General features: G+C 42.6%; 1 protein-coding gene across 3 annotated transcripts in view; it reads left to right on the top strand.

Annotated features, from left to right (window-relative positions):
* GRM7 (glutamate metabotropic receptor 7) overlaps positions 1 to 17,140 on the top strand; it is a 391,610-nt gene that overhangs the window by 207,811 nt on the left and 166,659 nt on the right. For all 3 annotated transcript variants that reach the window (XM_033141172.1, XM_033141171.1, XM_033141169.1), the window contains exon 4: positions 6,797 to 6,951. In XM_033141172.1, the coding sequence (XP_032997063.1) occupies positions 6,797 to 6,951 (155 nt within the window). The remainder of the gene's footprint in view (positions 1 to 6,796; positions 6,952 to 17,140) is intronic.

Below are 17,140 nucleotides of genomic sequence, written 5' to 3'. Positions count from 1 at the left end.
TAATAATAAAAAATAAGCTCAACAACTGGTTTTTACTTTTTGAATTATAGCAACCCTAAGCTAAAACTTGGCAAATAATAAAGAAAGAAAATACTTGATGTAAACATTCTGCTCAAAATGATCTGAAGACTGAGATTAATTGGGTGGGGGAGCAGAGGAGGGCAGACCCCTCCTGCAAAGTTGTCTATGCTATAATTTGCAGCCAGCTCCTGCCAGGCTGAAACTTGAAAGCTTCATGCACAGACTTCTTCATAAATTCTTTTTTGTTATTATTAAAAGAACTCTCACCCACCTGGACATTCAAGCCCTCCACCTCCCAGCTGGAGGAGGCTAGGCAAACCTGGATACTTCAGGTCAGACCTGGAGGTCTGGTAAGCCTAATAACACTCTGGACCAGTTGAAAATCTCAAGCAACATCTGGTCACTAACACATGTTCAGTTAGAGGATTGGGCATACTCAATGCTCACATGTGTATTATTATTATTATTATTAGTATTAGTATTTTAAAAGTGTGTTTTTAAAAAATAAATAAAAAAAGCTGTATTGATATACCGGTAAGTTGCCATTTTGTCTGTAGACTGTGTTGCATTGATTTAATTTTAATTGAGATGAGAGCTGATTAAGAAACCAATAACCCCACAAAGCCTTGGAAAATTACTGAGCAATTTGTGGAAAAGAAATTGCAAGATACATAAACCACTAAGTTATTCAATCAGTACACAGGCTGAACATTTTCACATTTTCACAGAGAGCCAGTTTGGTGTAGTGGTTAGGAGCGGCAGACTCGTAATCTGGGGAACCGGGTTCGTGTCTGCACTCCTCCACAAGCAGCTGCTGGGTGACCTTGGGCTAGTCACACTTCTCTGAAGTCTCTCAGCCCCACTCACCTCACAGAGTGTTTGTTGTGGGGGAGGAAGGGAAAGGAGAATGTTAGCCGCTTTGAGACTCCTTCGGGTAGTAAAAAGCGGGATATCAAATCCAAACTCTTCTTCTTCTTCTTCTTCTTTGGGATGGGGAGATATAGGCGACAATTGTTGTCCACCTTATACAGAATGATTGTCACATGGTTTAGAATGACTTGTTTTCAATTATTTGAAAATTATAAGCAAGAGAAAGAGAATAGGCATAGAATAGGGATGCTTATGACTTGAACCTGCAGAGGTGAAGGTTTGCATTGCATTTTGGCAATAGTTAATGGAGGTCTGCTATCATTATTCTCAACACAGCCCACTTTTCATTGGCTGCTGCCAAGGCAGGAGCTAAGCTAGTTAGAGGAATGTCTTCCATTGTCCTGACCAGAGAAGGCTGTTGATTGGATTTGATGGGATACACTTCACGGTGGTGAGGGTTGAAAGGGCATGCAAATATTCAAACTGACTGAAAGGGAGACAGCTGGGGTGGTGGCACTGAACATGCAGGCACACAATGGGCAGGCACCAGAGGAGGAGGAGGGCAATAAGCAAGAGAGACGAATCAGCTGCTTCTCCTAGCCTGCAGCTTGAGGCAACTGCCTTACCTTGCTTCATCACTGGGACAACACTGCTGCTCAGGTCCCTCTGTGAAAGTTGTTTCACCTTGAAGGGAAACCCGCACAACTTCAGTTCTAGTTTCCAGCTCAACAGATTCCTGTTTGCTACAATTGCTTGATACTGAGGAATCAGAGGAACCATGGGCATCCAAGAATTGTTTGGCTTTGGAGCTGTTAAAATAAACTATTATACAGGTAATTTCAGGTAAAATGGAAGATAAGTGACATTAGAAATGAAACAATCCAAAGCAAAGCCAATTTCATTGAGGAAAGCCTGAAACCTGATTAAAAACTGCTGGCCCTTTTTTATGAAATGATACCATTAAGGGGAAGAACTAAAGCACTGTTATTCAGTAATATGTTCTGATTACCCTCTTCTAGATTGTGCTTTGCAATATAATGAAGTAACAAAAGACAAACAATTACAGAACCTGAAACCATTATTGGAACTATGCAAGGTTTCTGGTAAAATCTGATGATGACAATTCTATTATTATTATTATTATTATTATTATTATTATTATTATTATTATTATTATTAAATCCAGTAGAATATATGAAATAAAATAAGGAGGTGGGTACCAAAAAGCAAAACAAAAAAACATACCCCAAGGTTTACAGCCATTACCACATAAAATAAAGTAAATTTTCAGTAGATGTTGCACAAAAAGCCTGAACACGCAAGATGTTGTCTAAGTGTTGTTCTTGTTGCCAATATCACAGTGTCCACTCATTCCTCTGCACTTTGTGATTGATCTATTAGTCTATATAACAGGAGGAGGCAATATTGTGCCCTCCAGATATTGTTGGACTGTTACTGCATGGCCAATGGTCAGGGATGATGAGAGTTGGAGTCCAAGAGCATCTGGAGGGCACAAAATTGGCTGCAGTATAGCATTGCAAAGTCACTATGCAAGGCCAGCCCGCAGGACCTATGTTAGCAAAAACACTTTAGGGAAACGTTGTCCACAAACCTGGCTCTGGATTTTCCACAAACACAGAAGCCTCTGTTATCCTTTCCTTTTTTAAAAGGGGAAACCAGTCACAATGTAGTGTCAAGCTGTAGCTTAAAGATTTATTTTAACATTTATTTTTAATATATTGGTTCAAGTTGCCACATATGGTCAAATCATGAATTTGTTGCCCTCTGACTCACACACTTCCCTGCCCCATCTTTCCTTCCTCAGTGGCTCCTTTGTTCAGACAACTGCTTGTTTTGTGGATATTACATGAAGCCAAATTTTGTCTCTGCTTAATTAAGAAAATTAATAAGCAAGAGAAATATTGTAACAACAGTATAGTTAAAGCTATGGTTTTCCCAGTAGTAATGTACGGAAGTGAGAGCTGGACCATAAAGAAGGCTGATCGCCGAAGAATTGATGCTTTTGAATTATGGTGCTGGAGGAGACTCTTGAGAGTCCCATGGACTGCGAGAAGATCAAACCTATCCATTCTCAAAGAAATCAGCCCTGAGTGCTCACTAGAAGGACAGATCCTGAAGTTGAGGCTCCAGTACTTTGGCCACCTCATGAGAAGAGAAGACTCCCTGGAAAAGACCCTGATGTTGGGAAAGATGGAGGGCACAAGGAGAAGGGGACGACAGAGGATGAGATGGTTGGACAGTGTTCTCGAAGCTACTGACATGAGTTTGGCCAAACTGCGGGAGGCAGTGAAGGATAGGCGTGCCTGGCATGCTCTGGTCCATGGGGTCACGAAGAGTCGGACATGACTGAACGACTGAACAACAACAACAACAACATCAGGCAGCTGCTGGTTTCTGTATATGGTTGGTGGGTGATTTGCAGGTTCTGCCTGGCTTCCTTTTATATTGCTTAGCTGATCACTTAAATAATTTCATGTGGTGTCCTTCTGGATGCCATTGTCACCAACAAGCCTGGAGTGCCCTCTTTATTCCATGGAGGCATATAGCTGGAGAAGCCAATAAATGTAATGATATCCCTTCTTCTCTGAATCAGTAGCTGGAATCCAATGTAGAACCAAGGAAATCATTCCATCAGTGCAAGGCTTCTTTTCTAGTGCAATGGAATGTTCTCCAGCTCTCCTCCACCCCACCTGTGTGCCTCTTAAAGCTGCCCCAACCCCCTGGAGCAGATTTGGAGAGGGTGCGGGACATGCAGAGGAAGGAGTGGGGAGTCCATTTGCACTGATAGGATGCTTAGTAGAATACCTCCCCAATATATCAGTATATCACTCTGCTGGAATCCTATAACAGATACTGAAGAATTTAGTATTGCTAAAATGAGGTATACAGTAGTTTGACAGCATCCTTGTTCCACTCACCTGAGGCACTTATGCATGGGAAATATATTTGAGCAGTATCCAGGGCACATGCATACGTGTTAAACCCAGGCTGGACTCTACACATCTGCAATGCTAGTTAGGTACGGACAATGTGAACGTCTCAGATGTTGGGAGTGATGCCAATAGCCAAAGGTTCCCCCAGGTAGCACATTGTTCATACCCTTTCAGTAAATGAAGCTTGTAATTCCTATGTTAGAACTACAACTCAGAAGTGAAGAAAGGGGTGTCCCTATGCTGACATGCCTTTCCATTGACACGAGTGCCTATTCAGCATGAGTTATGGATGCCAAAGGGTGATTTCGTAAGAATGATTTGTGGATGGAGCAACAGCATATAAGGAGTCTGGCAGGGCTCATACCAGTGTTTTGCCTCATTGTGCCATCCCTGGTGCCATTTGCAGTCAGGCTGTGGGAGTGGTGCAAGCAGAATTATATATGTAATGAGCTTTGTTAAATTCTTTGCTGATGCAAGAACCATCATCCTCTTTTGTTCCTGCCAATCAGCTGAAACCATGTTATTCTCCCTGTCTCCCCACAGTGAAAAACCTTCCATTCCAGCAGGTTCTCACTTATTAGTTTTAAACACACATTTTAAAGACTGAGAAAACTATTGTAAGGAAGTGTGCTGAAAGTGTAATGAATGGATAAGTGTCCATGGGCAGAAACTGCATGCTGATTTTGAAATATATAATGAGATAATCCCTGTGGTTATTCAGTTTTTGGGAGGCCAGAAATTTCATGAATTCTTATTTCGCAAGTTATTTGAATGCTAAAATTGTCCATCACTCTTTGCTTAAAGACACAGACCTGTTTATTTTACTAGAGTGTCTGTGTGCTTATGCACATCCTACCTGTTGTGAAAAAACGTGTTGTCGTTTCATTAGTTTGCAGGAGCCTCTTTCAGCATTCCTTGAGCCACACAATTAATATGGCACAGAAGAGGAAGTGGGGATGAATATGCTTGTCCCATCACTCTGTTGCCATTCCTCTTGCCCTCCACGAGTTGGAGGGATAGTGACTGCACTGGGAGCCTGCTCTAATCCATGTAGGATCGTCACACATTTTAGAATGCTAATTTTCTATGCAGTGCAGTGCTTGAGCATGCTCATTCTCCCTTCCTCATCTGTAAAATGTTAATTGCACGGAAAAAGCCTGAAGAAGAATAGGGCATTAGGCTATCGCTTATAATTATGTCTTGCTTTTCTATGCTCTTTATTGATATTGCTTTAGTGCTGGGGTATTGCTCAGAGACTGAGCTATTGCACTCCTTCCTTGTTCCGTGCAATTAGCTTGATTCCCCAGCATCTTGTGTAATGTCATCGTTTTTCTTTTCTCTGTTTCACCAGTCAATCAACTGTTTGGAAAGTTGTGGCAATATTTGAACACTTGTCTGATATGGCAATTGTTCCCTTTTTTCTTTTTTGGCTTTAGGAAATGAAAATCATGGACATTCATTGCAACCCTCCTATTACGGGGGAGAAGTGGCTGTTCCAAGTGCAATCATACCCATACTTGCTTAACCATTAGGAAGGAAAATAAAATAGGGGCATTTTCTTCTGTATAAAATGTACTGTAGCTAAATACCCATATACCTTTTTGTATAGATTATTCTACAGTGAAGTAATTAGCACTGAAATTACCATGGCGATAGAATGAGGAGTGAAATGTGTTGTAAAATCAAGATAAAAATAAATTTCTAGGAGAAGTAATTCTACGTTTTGCATTTAGGAAGACATAAAATATACTATATATCACATTCATTGAAGCTTTAATTATTTTAGGATTGCCATATTTCAAAAAGTAAAAGCCAGGACAATCAAAAATTGTTGAGCAATTTTGTTGAACAAAATCCAGATGTATGGCAGCCCTGAGTTATGTTGTTGCCCTTGGGTGTCAAACAAACTAAAGGGTTAAGAGATTTACAGTACAATCTTCTGCTTGTATATCCAAAATGTTTTGGATCCCATTTTGATGCTTCAGATAGAAGGTCAGATCACCTCAAACAGATTTGGGAAACACCTAGTCTTCCTTGGACAATGAATATCTCCCCGTTGCCTTTCCTTCTGAGGTGCAGCTTAAGAAAGCTTTCTATATTGAAGCCTTTAAGGGGCAGAGGATACAAGCCTCATGCTCCTCCTTTTTCATAGCTGTACTCTGACTGCCTGGAACTTATCCCTCCCTAGTATAAGTTGTCAACAAGCATCACTTTTAACAGAGAGGTGGTACCCCGATCTCTCTGCACTGGCAGCCAGTGAGAGGTTACAGGGAGGACTCAGGTTGTGGACATTTGGTGGAACTCTGCACACCAGGTTAGGGAGTTGGTGTCAGTACCAGATAATGCTTTCTCTCAAGCCATCCTTGGGAGTCCTGAGCTCTGCAGCTGCCTCTGTTGCCACAGACACACAACCATGTGGTGAAAACACTGGCACAGTTTTAGATTCGTTCTAGACCCCGCCCAGAAGCACTATGATTGCAAAGTCATTGCCTGGTGGGTCACAAAACTACCCTCTTTCTTGACAGTTGAGCTTTGTAGAAAATGGACTATATTCTTAACTCAGGGGCATGACTTGCCCCAGTGAATTTCTGAAGGAGGTTAAAAGCTTCAGGAGCGGCCCAAATTGTGGTATAATTTCTAAATGACCGGTGGATTTATTTTTTTTAAGCATCCTTGATTTTGAAAATCACGCACCTGCTTCCTAACTGTATCAAATTGTGCAGCTGATTGTACCAGTCTAACTTCCAAAGCCAAGAAACAATAGAAAGCGAGACTGAAAGCATCCTTATGATGCAGCGCTCAACTTCCAGTTATGGGGATTCATTGTTCCAGCTCATTAAGCAACCTTTCTTTGCCTGCTATTGTTCCCAAGTGAATAAGTATCACTTTGACTTTCTTTCTCTCTCCCTCCCTTTTATATTTGTGTAAATTATAAATGTTTCTCTCTGCAGGCATATCCTTGCAGCAGCAAAAAGGGCTGATCAAGTTGGCCATTTTCTTTGGGTTGCATCAGACACTTGGGGCTCCAAAATAAATCCTGTAATTCAGCAGGAAGATGTCGCCGAGGGAGCCATCACCATTCTGCCCAAGCGTGCAACAATAGAAGGTAAGGGTTTCACTCTCTGGTTTCACTGAATGGTCCTCCCTTGTGTTACATGTAGACTGTGAACCTAACTTCATGTTAAACAGTTGTCTCATATATTGTAAGTTTCAGATTCGTAAACACAATGCAGCTGAATTTAAGAGAAGCCACCTTCCTAATTGTGTAGGCTGCGGTTACAAAAATCTTTATAGGCATGCAGGCTGTTCTCTGTATCACCTCTGTTAGTGAGCAACAGGCATCATGAGACTTGCATGGAGTACACAAATGCTTCTCTGACAACAATTGACTGGTAGTCCTGTAAAATGACAGCAGTAAAATATTCCGAACCAAGGTGAATGCTTGTGAAATGCAGTGTCAGTTATCGGCAGCCAGCAAGATGTTCATGTGTTTTGCAACCTCTTTATAAGCACAGCAGGTTCTGCCAGCTTTATGATATTATAGGGATGCTGTAGGAGCTTAAAGCTCCCATTTGTTTGTCAATCAAGCAAGGCGCACTCCCACCCGCCCACTGAGGGCCGACTCTGACTGGCAGTGGCTCGGTAGGGATTTAGACAGATCTTTGCCTGGAGACGCATAGTTTCGAACACAGAATATTCTGCATGCAAAGCATGTGCTCCATTGCTGAGCTCTAGCTCATCCTTGTTCTATTAGCACCCTTCAAGAATCAATAGGCTTCCTGATTGGTATTCATATACATTTTAAATATGAAAACCTCTTTCTTAAGGAGATGCTGTGTAAAGAGAAAAAGTGTTCTCTGTTGATACAGGGCTTTGTGCCTGTTGCATGTTAGGCCATCTCTGCAAAGACCCTGGAAGATGAGTTTTGCACATTAAGTTGACATCCAGTGTCTTTTCTTCATTCCGATGAAATCAAATATTTGTATTCCTTTTTATGAAGTTCGCACTGCTAATATACTCCTTGTTCCTTGTTTGAGAGCCAATGTGATGTAATGGTTAAGAGTGGTAGAGTCGTAATCTGGAGAACCGGGTTCACATCTCTGCTCCTCCACATGCAGCTGCTGGGTGACCTTGGGCTAGTCACACTTCTCTGAAGTCTCTCAGCCCCACTCACCTCACAGACTGTTTGTTGTGGGGGAGGAAGGGAAAGGAGAATGTTAGCCGCTTTGAGACTCTTTCAGGTAGTGAAAAGCGGGGTATCAAATGCAAACTCCTCCTCCTCCTCCTCCTCCTCCTCCTCCTCCTCCGCCTCCTCCTCCTCCTCTTCTTCTTCTTCTTCCTTCTAAGAGTTATAAGAAAATCTGGTCTGAAAGTGTTCTGTGCAGCACTGTGTAATTAGAAGGGCAAGCTGCCACAATGGTTCTTTCCCTTCTCCTCCTTCCCCACTGCAGCTCCATCCACTCCAAAAAGCCTCTTCAGAGAATATGGAGGGGGGGCTACAATTGACTTAGGCATGGGGAGAAAGTGGGGCTGTGGAGGATGTCACCATTCTGTACAGGCAACCTTCAAAGTATTCTGCCTTTGCAATTGCTCCCTTGCAGGTCTGGAAGCAATTGCGCCGTGTGATGCCCTCCAGAAAATGTTGGACTATAATTCTCATAATTCCTGACTACTGACCACTCTAGTCAGAGCTGACAGGAATTGGACTCCAACAACACACATCTGCACACAGGCTTTTGAGGCTTAGTACTTAGTTTCTGAATGTAGGACTTTCCTTGTAACACGGACCACTGCACAGACAGATGCCTGCATCATGCCCCCTTGTTCAGTTCACAAGAATGTGATTGACAATTGCACATACAGCCATGTGCTTGGCATGACTACCTGTGTGCAATGCCAAGGCATATCCTATCATATCCTATCAAGTCTGTCATTAGAAGCAGATGCAGCTTACACATGGATACCTTTCTAGAGATAGGAAAGGATTAATTGCTTGCTTTGGAGGGAGGCTGCACACAATCTCCAAAATCCAGTTGTGTGCAAGGGCGGTTTGCATCCCATAATGAACATCATATATTGTGTTTGCCCTTTGTGCCCTTGGTGGGATCATGTGTGGTGCTACAGTTCCCAGGGAACTTGCTAGTAGAAGGGGGCTGGCCTGCTTCTCAGTGTATTATTCAGAGGATCACGCCCAGACTCATTATTAAGTTTCATCGCTGGGAGGTGGGGCTAGCCCCATTATAAATAGGGGGAGGAGCCGGCATTAGCCAGGCAGACAGCTCTGGAGATTTCCCCTCCCTACCCTCCCTTATTTAATGTTTTCTTGTTTGCTGGTTAAGTTTTGCTCCCTGTTTAGCTGGCGCTGCTACAGTCTATGGCTGGTTGCTGTTGAAGGACCGGGAAGAAATTTTCCTGCATTGGCAGGTTTTGTATTCCCTGTAGCAATTCATTACAGCTTGGGCAGTTAAGGCCTTGGGTGGAATCCTTTAGTCTTTTCTTCCCTATATGGGGGGAGGGGGTGAAGTGGTAATTCACCCCCCTGTGGTGGCGATTCCAGTGTCCCCTCTTAAAGGGATTACATAAATGGGTGTCACTGGCCATACACTTAAAGGTTGTCACAGAACTACCCAGCATGCAGAGATATGGGCTTGGCTGCCTGCCTACACTTAGGTCGCGCAGAGCACCCCCATATCCCAATTACCCTGATGTGCCCCAGTTCCCCCAGCTGGGGGGGGGGCTGGAAGGCCCAAGCCAAGGTCTTCCTACATTCAGAAGTTTAATAAAGTTGTGGCCTAATTTTAATTCCATAACGGTGTCAGAGTCTTTATTTCCTTTCCCACAATCCCTGGGGTGCTGGGGCTGTCGTGTCTGGTCACACCAACGATCTTTGTTCAGCTGGTATGTAAACGGTTACTAACTTGGATCCAGTCTCAATGCAGCCATGATGTCTTATTCTAGGCCAATTGTGGGTCCCTATTTGATAATACACTGTGATAAGATCTTAGGGCACAGTGTGTTAATTAGAGGGTGTCAATCACATTTATGTAAGACTGTTTATTTGGTAAGACTGTTGCTGCTTCCCCCCCCCCACTTTTTTCTTGCTTCCACTGCCTTATCATTTATGCGTTTCAGATTCATAAATTAGACTGCCATGTTTCTCTCTTATCATTAGATTATACATCAAACTGAAATGAGAAGAGACATTTTAATGTCATCTCTGTTATCTCGTAGCATAGAACAACTGCTCCCCAAAGACTGCTGGTGAATGTGTATATTCCAAAGGAGGATGCCTTGCCTACCACGAAACATGAGAGCTCCTCCATTTGCAGTGATAGGTTTTCATTATTATGTTCAAAGTGCTTGTTTGAGTTTATTGTAGTTTATCTGAGGCTCCTGCTGCTGTGCCCGCACTGCACTCCCTTATGCCTTGCCCCTCTCCCCAGTAGCTGGCAGCAAGGTGCAGCGTTGGGAAGCCAGGTCAGCAATACAGCTCTGCCTGTGCTGCTCCTCTGGCTACTACTGCAATGGAGGGATTTGAACCAGGGATTATACTCAGGGAGTGTTCTCTTAACTGCTACATAGCTGTTTTTTCAATGCTGCTACCTGGGGATTCTAAAAGTTGGATGACTGGAGCAATGGACAAAGAAGTGGCCGCTAAGGGAAAGCAAGAACGGCAAAGAATATACAGAATTTGGATGGGGGAAATGATTATAAAAAGGGGGAGATAAAGAAGAAAATACAGTTATAAAAGGGGAAACCAGTGAAATTTATAAAATATTAGTAGAAATGGAGGATCAATAAGATCAATTAAAAGAGGTGTGGGAAAAGGAGACAGATAGATAGTCAAAGCTGGGGAGAATCGTACGTTGAAAATGTTGTCTGTAAGAATAAAAGAAAATTATTATAAATTAGTTTGGGGGTGATATTTAACACCAGTCAGATTAAATCAAATAAACAAGGAATATCCGGTCTTATGTTGGAGGGGATGCCAGGAAACAGGGAGTTATGTTCACATGTGGTGGGGGTGTAAATATGTACAAATTTTCTGGCAAAGGGTGTTTAAGGAGATAACAGAAATCACTGGGTTAAAGCTGACCAAAAGTCCAGAGGTAGAATTATTATCAGTTTACAATGAGGTGGGAGATTCACCAGGCTATGAAGGACTTGCTCACAAACTCATTGACAGGTGCACGAATTATGATAGCTAGGAAGTGGAAGCAAAATATAAAATAGAAGAATGGTATTAAGAGGTGTGGGATATAGCTATTAAAGATAAATTAACATTGCCATTAATATAAGGCAGGGAATACACAGGAAAAATGATTTTGAGGAGATATGGAAGGTGTTCGTAATATTTGTACTGTTAAAATGGAAAGGGGTCAAACAATCGCAAAGGGTGTTGAAATTTTGGGAGGTCGGATAGTTACAATGGAATGGTCTCGGTGGTGGAGTCACATTTTTATTCTTATTTATTTATAATTATTACTTTGTCAAAGTAAAAATTAAAAAGACCCCCCAAAAAAGTTGGATAAAAAACTGAGATTGCTCCACAGGAGAGTATGAGCTGCTTGAATATCAAGTAAAAGTGAAATGATGCTGGATAGTTCAGCTGGTTAGAGCATGGCACTCATAGCAGCAAGGTTGCAGGTTTGATCCCCATATGGGACAGCTGCATATTCCTGCATAGTTCAGGGGTTTGGAGTAGATGATCCTCAGGGTCCCTTCCAGTTCTATGATTCTATGATCCCAAGAGTCCTTTGTTGTTTAAGAGAAAAGGTTAAAATGTGAAGTCAGTTGATAGGCCTTAGAGATGAATAATTGGTGGAATAACTGTAGTCCATGAGTTGGTAACCTCAAAGATGGATTACTGCAATGAGCTCTGCCTGGTTGCTGACAAGGACATCCAACCGTCAATATGTGACACCAGTGTTAAAGTACCTGCACTTGTTTGCCCATTGACTGCCGAGCTAGGTTCAAGGACTTTGTATTAATTTGCAAAACCTTGAACAATTTAGGTCCGCCTGAAGGCTTAAATCCCAGCTCGGTCATTGAGATGATCTGCAGAAGCAGGTGAGGTGGATGTTCCCCAGGTTGGCGAGACACATTTGACAAAAACAAGAAATCATGTCTTTAGAATCACAGGCAAAAGCTGAAGCAGGAGAGTGGGAGGACAAAGGCCTAGAGGCAGAGATGAATCAGGCTGGTGAAAAGTCACAGATGTCTCTGCAACTGCTTCTTTGGGGCAAGACCTACCCAAGAAGGGTTGCTGTGCTCATTAGGCATGACACTCCTGTGTCCCCCCCCAATAAAGAGTTAACCCCAACTTGCTCAGTGTGATTTACTGCTGACTCACTCCTGTCATAGTCTGTGCATACAACCTGACATTTTAGACGTTATAATGATTTTTAGTGTTTGCAAGATTGGCGTATTTTGTAGGTTTGATTTCATTTTATCATTCCGTTACTGTTATTAGCACCTCAGAGCTCTTAGTAGACAGAGGGTTGTAAGGTCCATGAATAAGAACAAAGAGTATGTGCCATACACACCAGCTGTCCTGCCATCAAGGTAACAGTCAGTGCCCATCAATAAAAGTGAAAATTCAGGCAGGTGGGTTGAAATTCATATGGGAATATTTCCAGTGAAGTTCCGTGGGATGTGAATCTTTGCAGTGCCTTTTTCTAAAAGAGTTTTTTGCCGATAATGTGAGAATAACATGACTTGTTGTTAAATGTGCGATACTTCTGACCTCCTCTATTCGCACTTAGAAAGAAAAAATTAGAATACCGAGGAGACTTGCTGTCTCACTTAGGCCGCACATGTCTCTGCACCAGTTTTACATAAAACATCAAGTTCTTACAATAGTGTTTTTTTAAATCCATGCTGGGTTGTCCACAGTGTATCATAGTGTGAATGAGAGGGAGGCAAGCTGTTATTCTTTCTTTCTTTTTTGTTGGCAAGGTGTGTGCGCTCTCTGCCTCTCTCTCTTTTAAAATTGTGTTGGTGTTTGTATAATTTATTTCTCTAAGTATAAGCTACATCAGAGGTTCTTTTCATCGTATTCATGTATTCTAAGAAACGATGGGCAGTATTCAACCTAAATATTGCACCAGCGCAAGGATTAGCACTAGTGCAATGAGATTTCCCCCTTCTTCCCCAGGCATACCCTGTGCCATCCCCAAATCTGCTCTGCAGTATTGGGCAGAAACTGATTTAGGAAGCTCATGGAGAAACAGATTTAAGTGGTGCATAGTGAGTGGAGAGTGTGAGAATGGTCTACTGCACAAGGAGAAATCCGCGCACTGATGGGATGTTCACCTTAGCACTGCATTGAACACAACCCTACTTCTTTCCCAAGGATAACCTTCCAGATCAATGTGTAATTTTCAGCAAACAGACTGGCCATTCATTCATTCATTCAATATCCAGCCTTTTCCACCAATGAGCTCAAGGGAACATGGTTCTTCCCTCCTGATTTTATCCTCACAACAGCCCTGTGAGGTCGGTTAGACTGAGAGACAGTGGTTGTCCCAAGGTCACCCAGTGAGCTTTGTGACTGAGTGCGGATTTGAACCCCGGTCTCCCAAGTCTAAGTCTGGCACTCTAACCACACAGGTTGATGCATGAAGTTTTGCACTCAATTTATGGAAATTAGAATGAGAAGAATGACTCTTACGATAGAGAGACACTTGAACTTCCTCAAAGGTGTTGACTACTTTGAACCAATGAACATTCCTCAAAGGACCTTTTGTCTGTTCAGTTTGTCAGGGATGTTCTGGGCCCTTTGTTGTTCAGTCTTTATGAAAGACTTGGATGACGGAATTGAGGGGATGCTCATCAGATTTGTAGATGACACCAACCTGTGAGGGGTAGCTAATGCACAAGACAGAATTGGGTTTCAACATGACCTTAAGAGACTGGAGAACTGGTCCAAATCTAACAAACTGAATTCAATAGGGACAAATGTCAGGTTCTGCCCTTAGGCAGGAATAACCAGCTGTAAAAGTATAAGATGGGGGACACCTGACCTGCCAGTAGTACATGTGAAAAGGATCTAGGGGTCTTAGTAGACCACAAGCTTGACATGAGTCAACAGTGTGATACAGCAGCCAAAAAAGCTAATGCTATTCTGGGATGCATCCACAGAAGTCTAGTGTCCTGGTCAAGGGAAGTAGTAGTAAAGGTAAAGGGACCCCTGACCATCAGGTCCAGTCGTGTCCGACTCTGGGGTTGCGGCGCTCATCTCGCTCTATAGGCCAAGGGAGCCGGCGTTTGTCCACAGACAGCTTGTGGGTCATGTGGCCAGCATGACAAAGCCACTTCTGGCGAACCAGAGCAGCGCACGGAAACACCGTTTACCTTCCCGCTGGAGCGGTCCCTATTTATCTACTTGCACTTTGATGTGCTTTCAAACTGCTAGGTGGGCAGGAGCTGGGACCGAGCAACGGGAGCTCACCCCATGGCAGGGATTCAAACCGCCGACCATCTGATCAGCAAGCCCTAGGCTCTGTGGTTTAACCCACAGCGCCACCTGGGTCTAGTTTCCTGGTCAAGGGAAGTAGTAGTAGTAGTGCTTTATTCTGCCTTGGTCAGACCACTTGGAGCACTGCGTGCAGTTCTGGACACCACAATTTAAGAAGGATATTGACAATCCGGAACTTGTCCAGAGGTGAGCAACCAAGGTGATCAGGTGTCTCGAAACCAAGCATTATGAGGAACAGTTGAGGGAGTTGAGGGCGTTTAGCCTGGAGAAGAGGAGACTGAGATAGCATTCTTCCAATATGTAAAGGATTATCACATGGAAGATGGAGCAAGCTTGTTTCCTCCTGCTGTGGAGGGTAGGACCCAAACCAATGGCCTTAAGTAACAAGACAGGAGGTTCCGACTAAACATCAGGAAGAACTTTCTGGTAGCAAGAGCTTTTTGATAAGGGAACAGAGGTTTTTAAGTAGAGGTTGGATGACCATCCGTCATGGATGTTTTAGTTGCGATGCCTGCATTGCAGGGGAATGGACTAGGGACCCATGCAGTCCCTTCTGAGTCAACAATTCCATGATTCTATCAACCTGCATAGTCATTTGTCATGCTTTCTGTCTGAGCTGTTAGCTGATTGGTGGGAGGGGGTTGTTTAGCAATGACAAGTCACATCTGCCTATCATTGTCAATGGTTGTGTGTTAGGGTTTCTTTGTAGAGGGTGGGCTGTAATTCCTGCCCTCCCCAGGGAAAGGACTTAGCCCATTTTGTCATCCTATACCACTGCCTGTGTAAATTGGTTCCCCAAGAAGTAATGATCTAATTTAACAACACTTGTGGGACAAATATATGTTTGCCACTGTCGCAAAGGTACAGATTACGTGAATTAAACCCTGTGAGCTTACATCAGTCTTAATATAGCCTGGTCTTGTTTGATGTAATTACAGTGAAGGATAAAGTCAGATCTTATTTGCAAAGGACAAGCAGTGTGCTTATATAATAATCACTTTATAAAAGGTTGCATTTAAAAGGTGTTTAATCAGAGCTCTTTGGTATTGATAAGCAATAAACAGTACCCATGTTTAAGCAACAAAAATCAATAAAAGAGAATTGCATTTTCTTCAGACAGCCGTTTCAAAGCTTATTTAGGCAAAATAAAATGAAAGTAGTGAAAATCATTCAATGATTTGTTGTTGTTTTGTATTGAAGCCTCTTAGGGGAGGCAGATACCCCAAAGGCAGCTTATACATCTTTTTATTTTATTTTTAAAAAGGTTGTTTTAAAAAATCACCCTTGTGATTTGCACTATATGTGCACTTATATGAAGCAAATTGGAAAAGATTAGAATTTATTTTGTCTGGCCGTGTTGGGTAGAATCTAAGGTCACAAGGAAATGTTGTGTCAGGGCAATGAGGGTTTTGTTGTGAATTTCTTTGTGTGGATATGAAGTGTGGAGTCCTGGGCACATGTGTGTAGAATGAAAACAGGACTAATAATGTTTGTGCAGATTCCCAAGAGAAAATAAAAGAAGTATACTGACAGGTCCGATGGCAGGAATCAGGAAGGGGAAGGAAGAGCTCTTCCTACTTTAATCATGTATTTATTACCTTGCCTTTTTGCTAACACTATCCAAAAATGAAATGCATAAAATGACTAGACAGAACAGATAGTAAATCCTGGGATCTATGCTAGGAGGAGCAAAACTAGCAAGGGTTCACCTGACTTTGAGGGTCTACTGCTGATTTACTTAAGCTATTGCTGATTTCCTTCCATTGCCATCTCTGTTGGCCATCATGGTCTATTTTCTATTGGTGTTATATTGGGCTTCCCCTTTTGTTCTCCTCACGTGCTGCCATCTGTCTTTGCATTTACTTTTGTTCCTCTGCCTCATTTTGTGTATTCCAGCCCTCTCAACATTTTCTTTACATTAAAGGAAAATATTCTGTGTATCTGAAGAAGTGTGCATGCACACGAAAGCTCATACCAAGAACAAACTTAGTTGGTCTCTAAGGTGCTACTGGAAGGATTTTTTCCTCTTCCAGTAGCACCTTAGAGACCAACTAAGTTTGTTCTTGGTATGAGCTTTTGTGTTTCGACTATGGAAGACCAACATGGCTGCCTACCTGTAACTGGAAAATATTCTGAACATTCAGCTCCTCGATTCTTGGAGCCAATCCATGATGTTGATGATAATTAGGTTGGCATTGGGCTGGCCCAAGACATTTTGCTGCCTGAAGCTGGCTGGGACCAAATGGTGTCCTCTTCCCCCAGGCTTTAAAAAGTCTTGCTGCATAATGCTGGTTCCTACTTTGTGTATCCTGTACCACCTATTATGCTGCTTGACCATGAAGGGCAGAGGTAGGCTATCGTTCAGTTATCCTGGTGGCCACTGGAATCTGCTTGGAATTCAGCATTGATTCTTTGAACGTGGTGAAATGCCAACTTCAAAATCTGGGTGTTTTGCATTATGACACCTGTACAAAAGGCAGAGAGCCAATTCACAAAATGATTTCAAATGAATACAACCCACCCATAAAGTCCACCCATAGCTGCATTCAGCCAACTATTTATTGAGGCTGCATATCTTGTCATCATTTGTGGGGTTTTTTTTTCTAACATGAGGAAGGCAGTATACCAGCAAGGTGTTCTGCTAAATGCAGGCCAGCTGAGTTGTCCCCATTTTTCTATTCATAGCCAGAAGGCTCTTGACCTCTGTAATTCTCTAATAACTGTTTGGAAAATAAATGAAGCCATAGTTCAGGGACAAGTACTCTTTTTTAGGTCATAAGCATCAGGTATGGAAGTGCATGGGGCACTTGCAAAC

Source organism: Lacerta agilis, chromosome 2 (genome assembly GCF_009819535.1).
Source record: "Lacerta agilis isolate rLacAgi1 chromosome 2, rLacAgi1.pri, whole genome shotgun sequence".
NCBI classification, from domain to species: domain Eukaryota; kingdom Metazoa; phylum Chordata; class Lepidosauria; order Squamata; family Lacertidae; genus Lacerta; species Lacerta agilis.
Note: the sequence above shows the minus strand (reverse complement) of the source record. Positions and strands in the feature narration are given on the sequence as shown.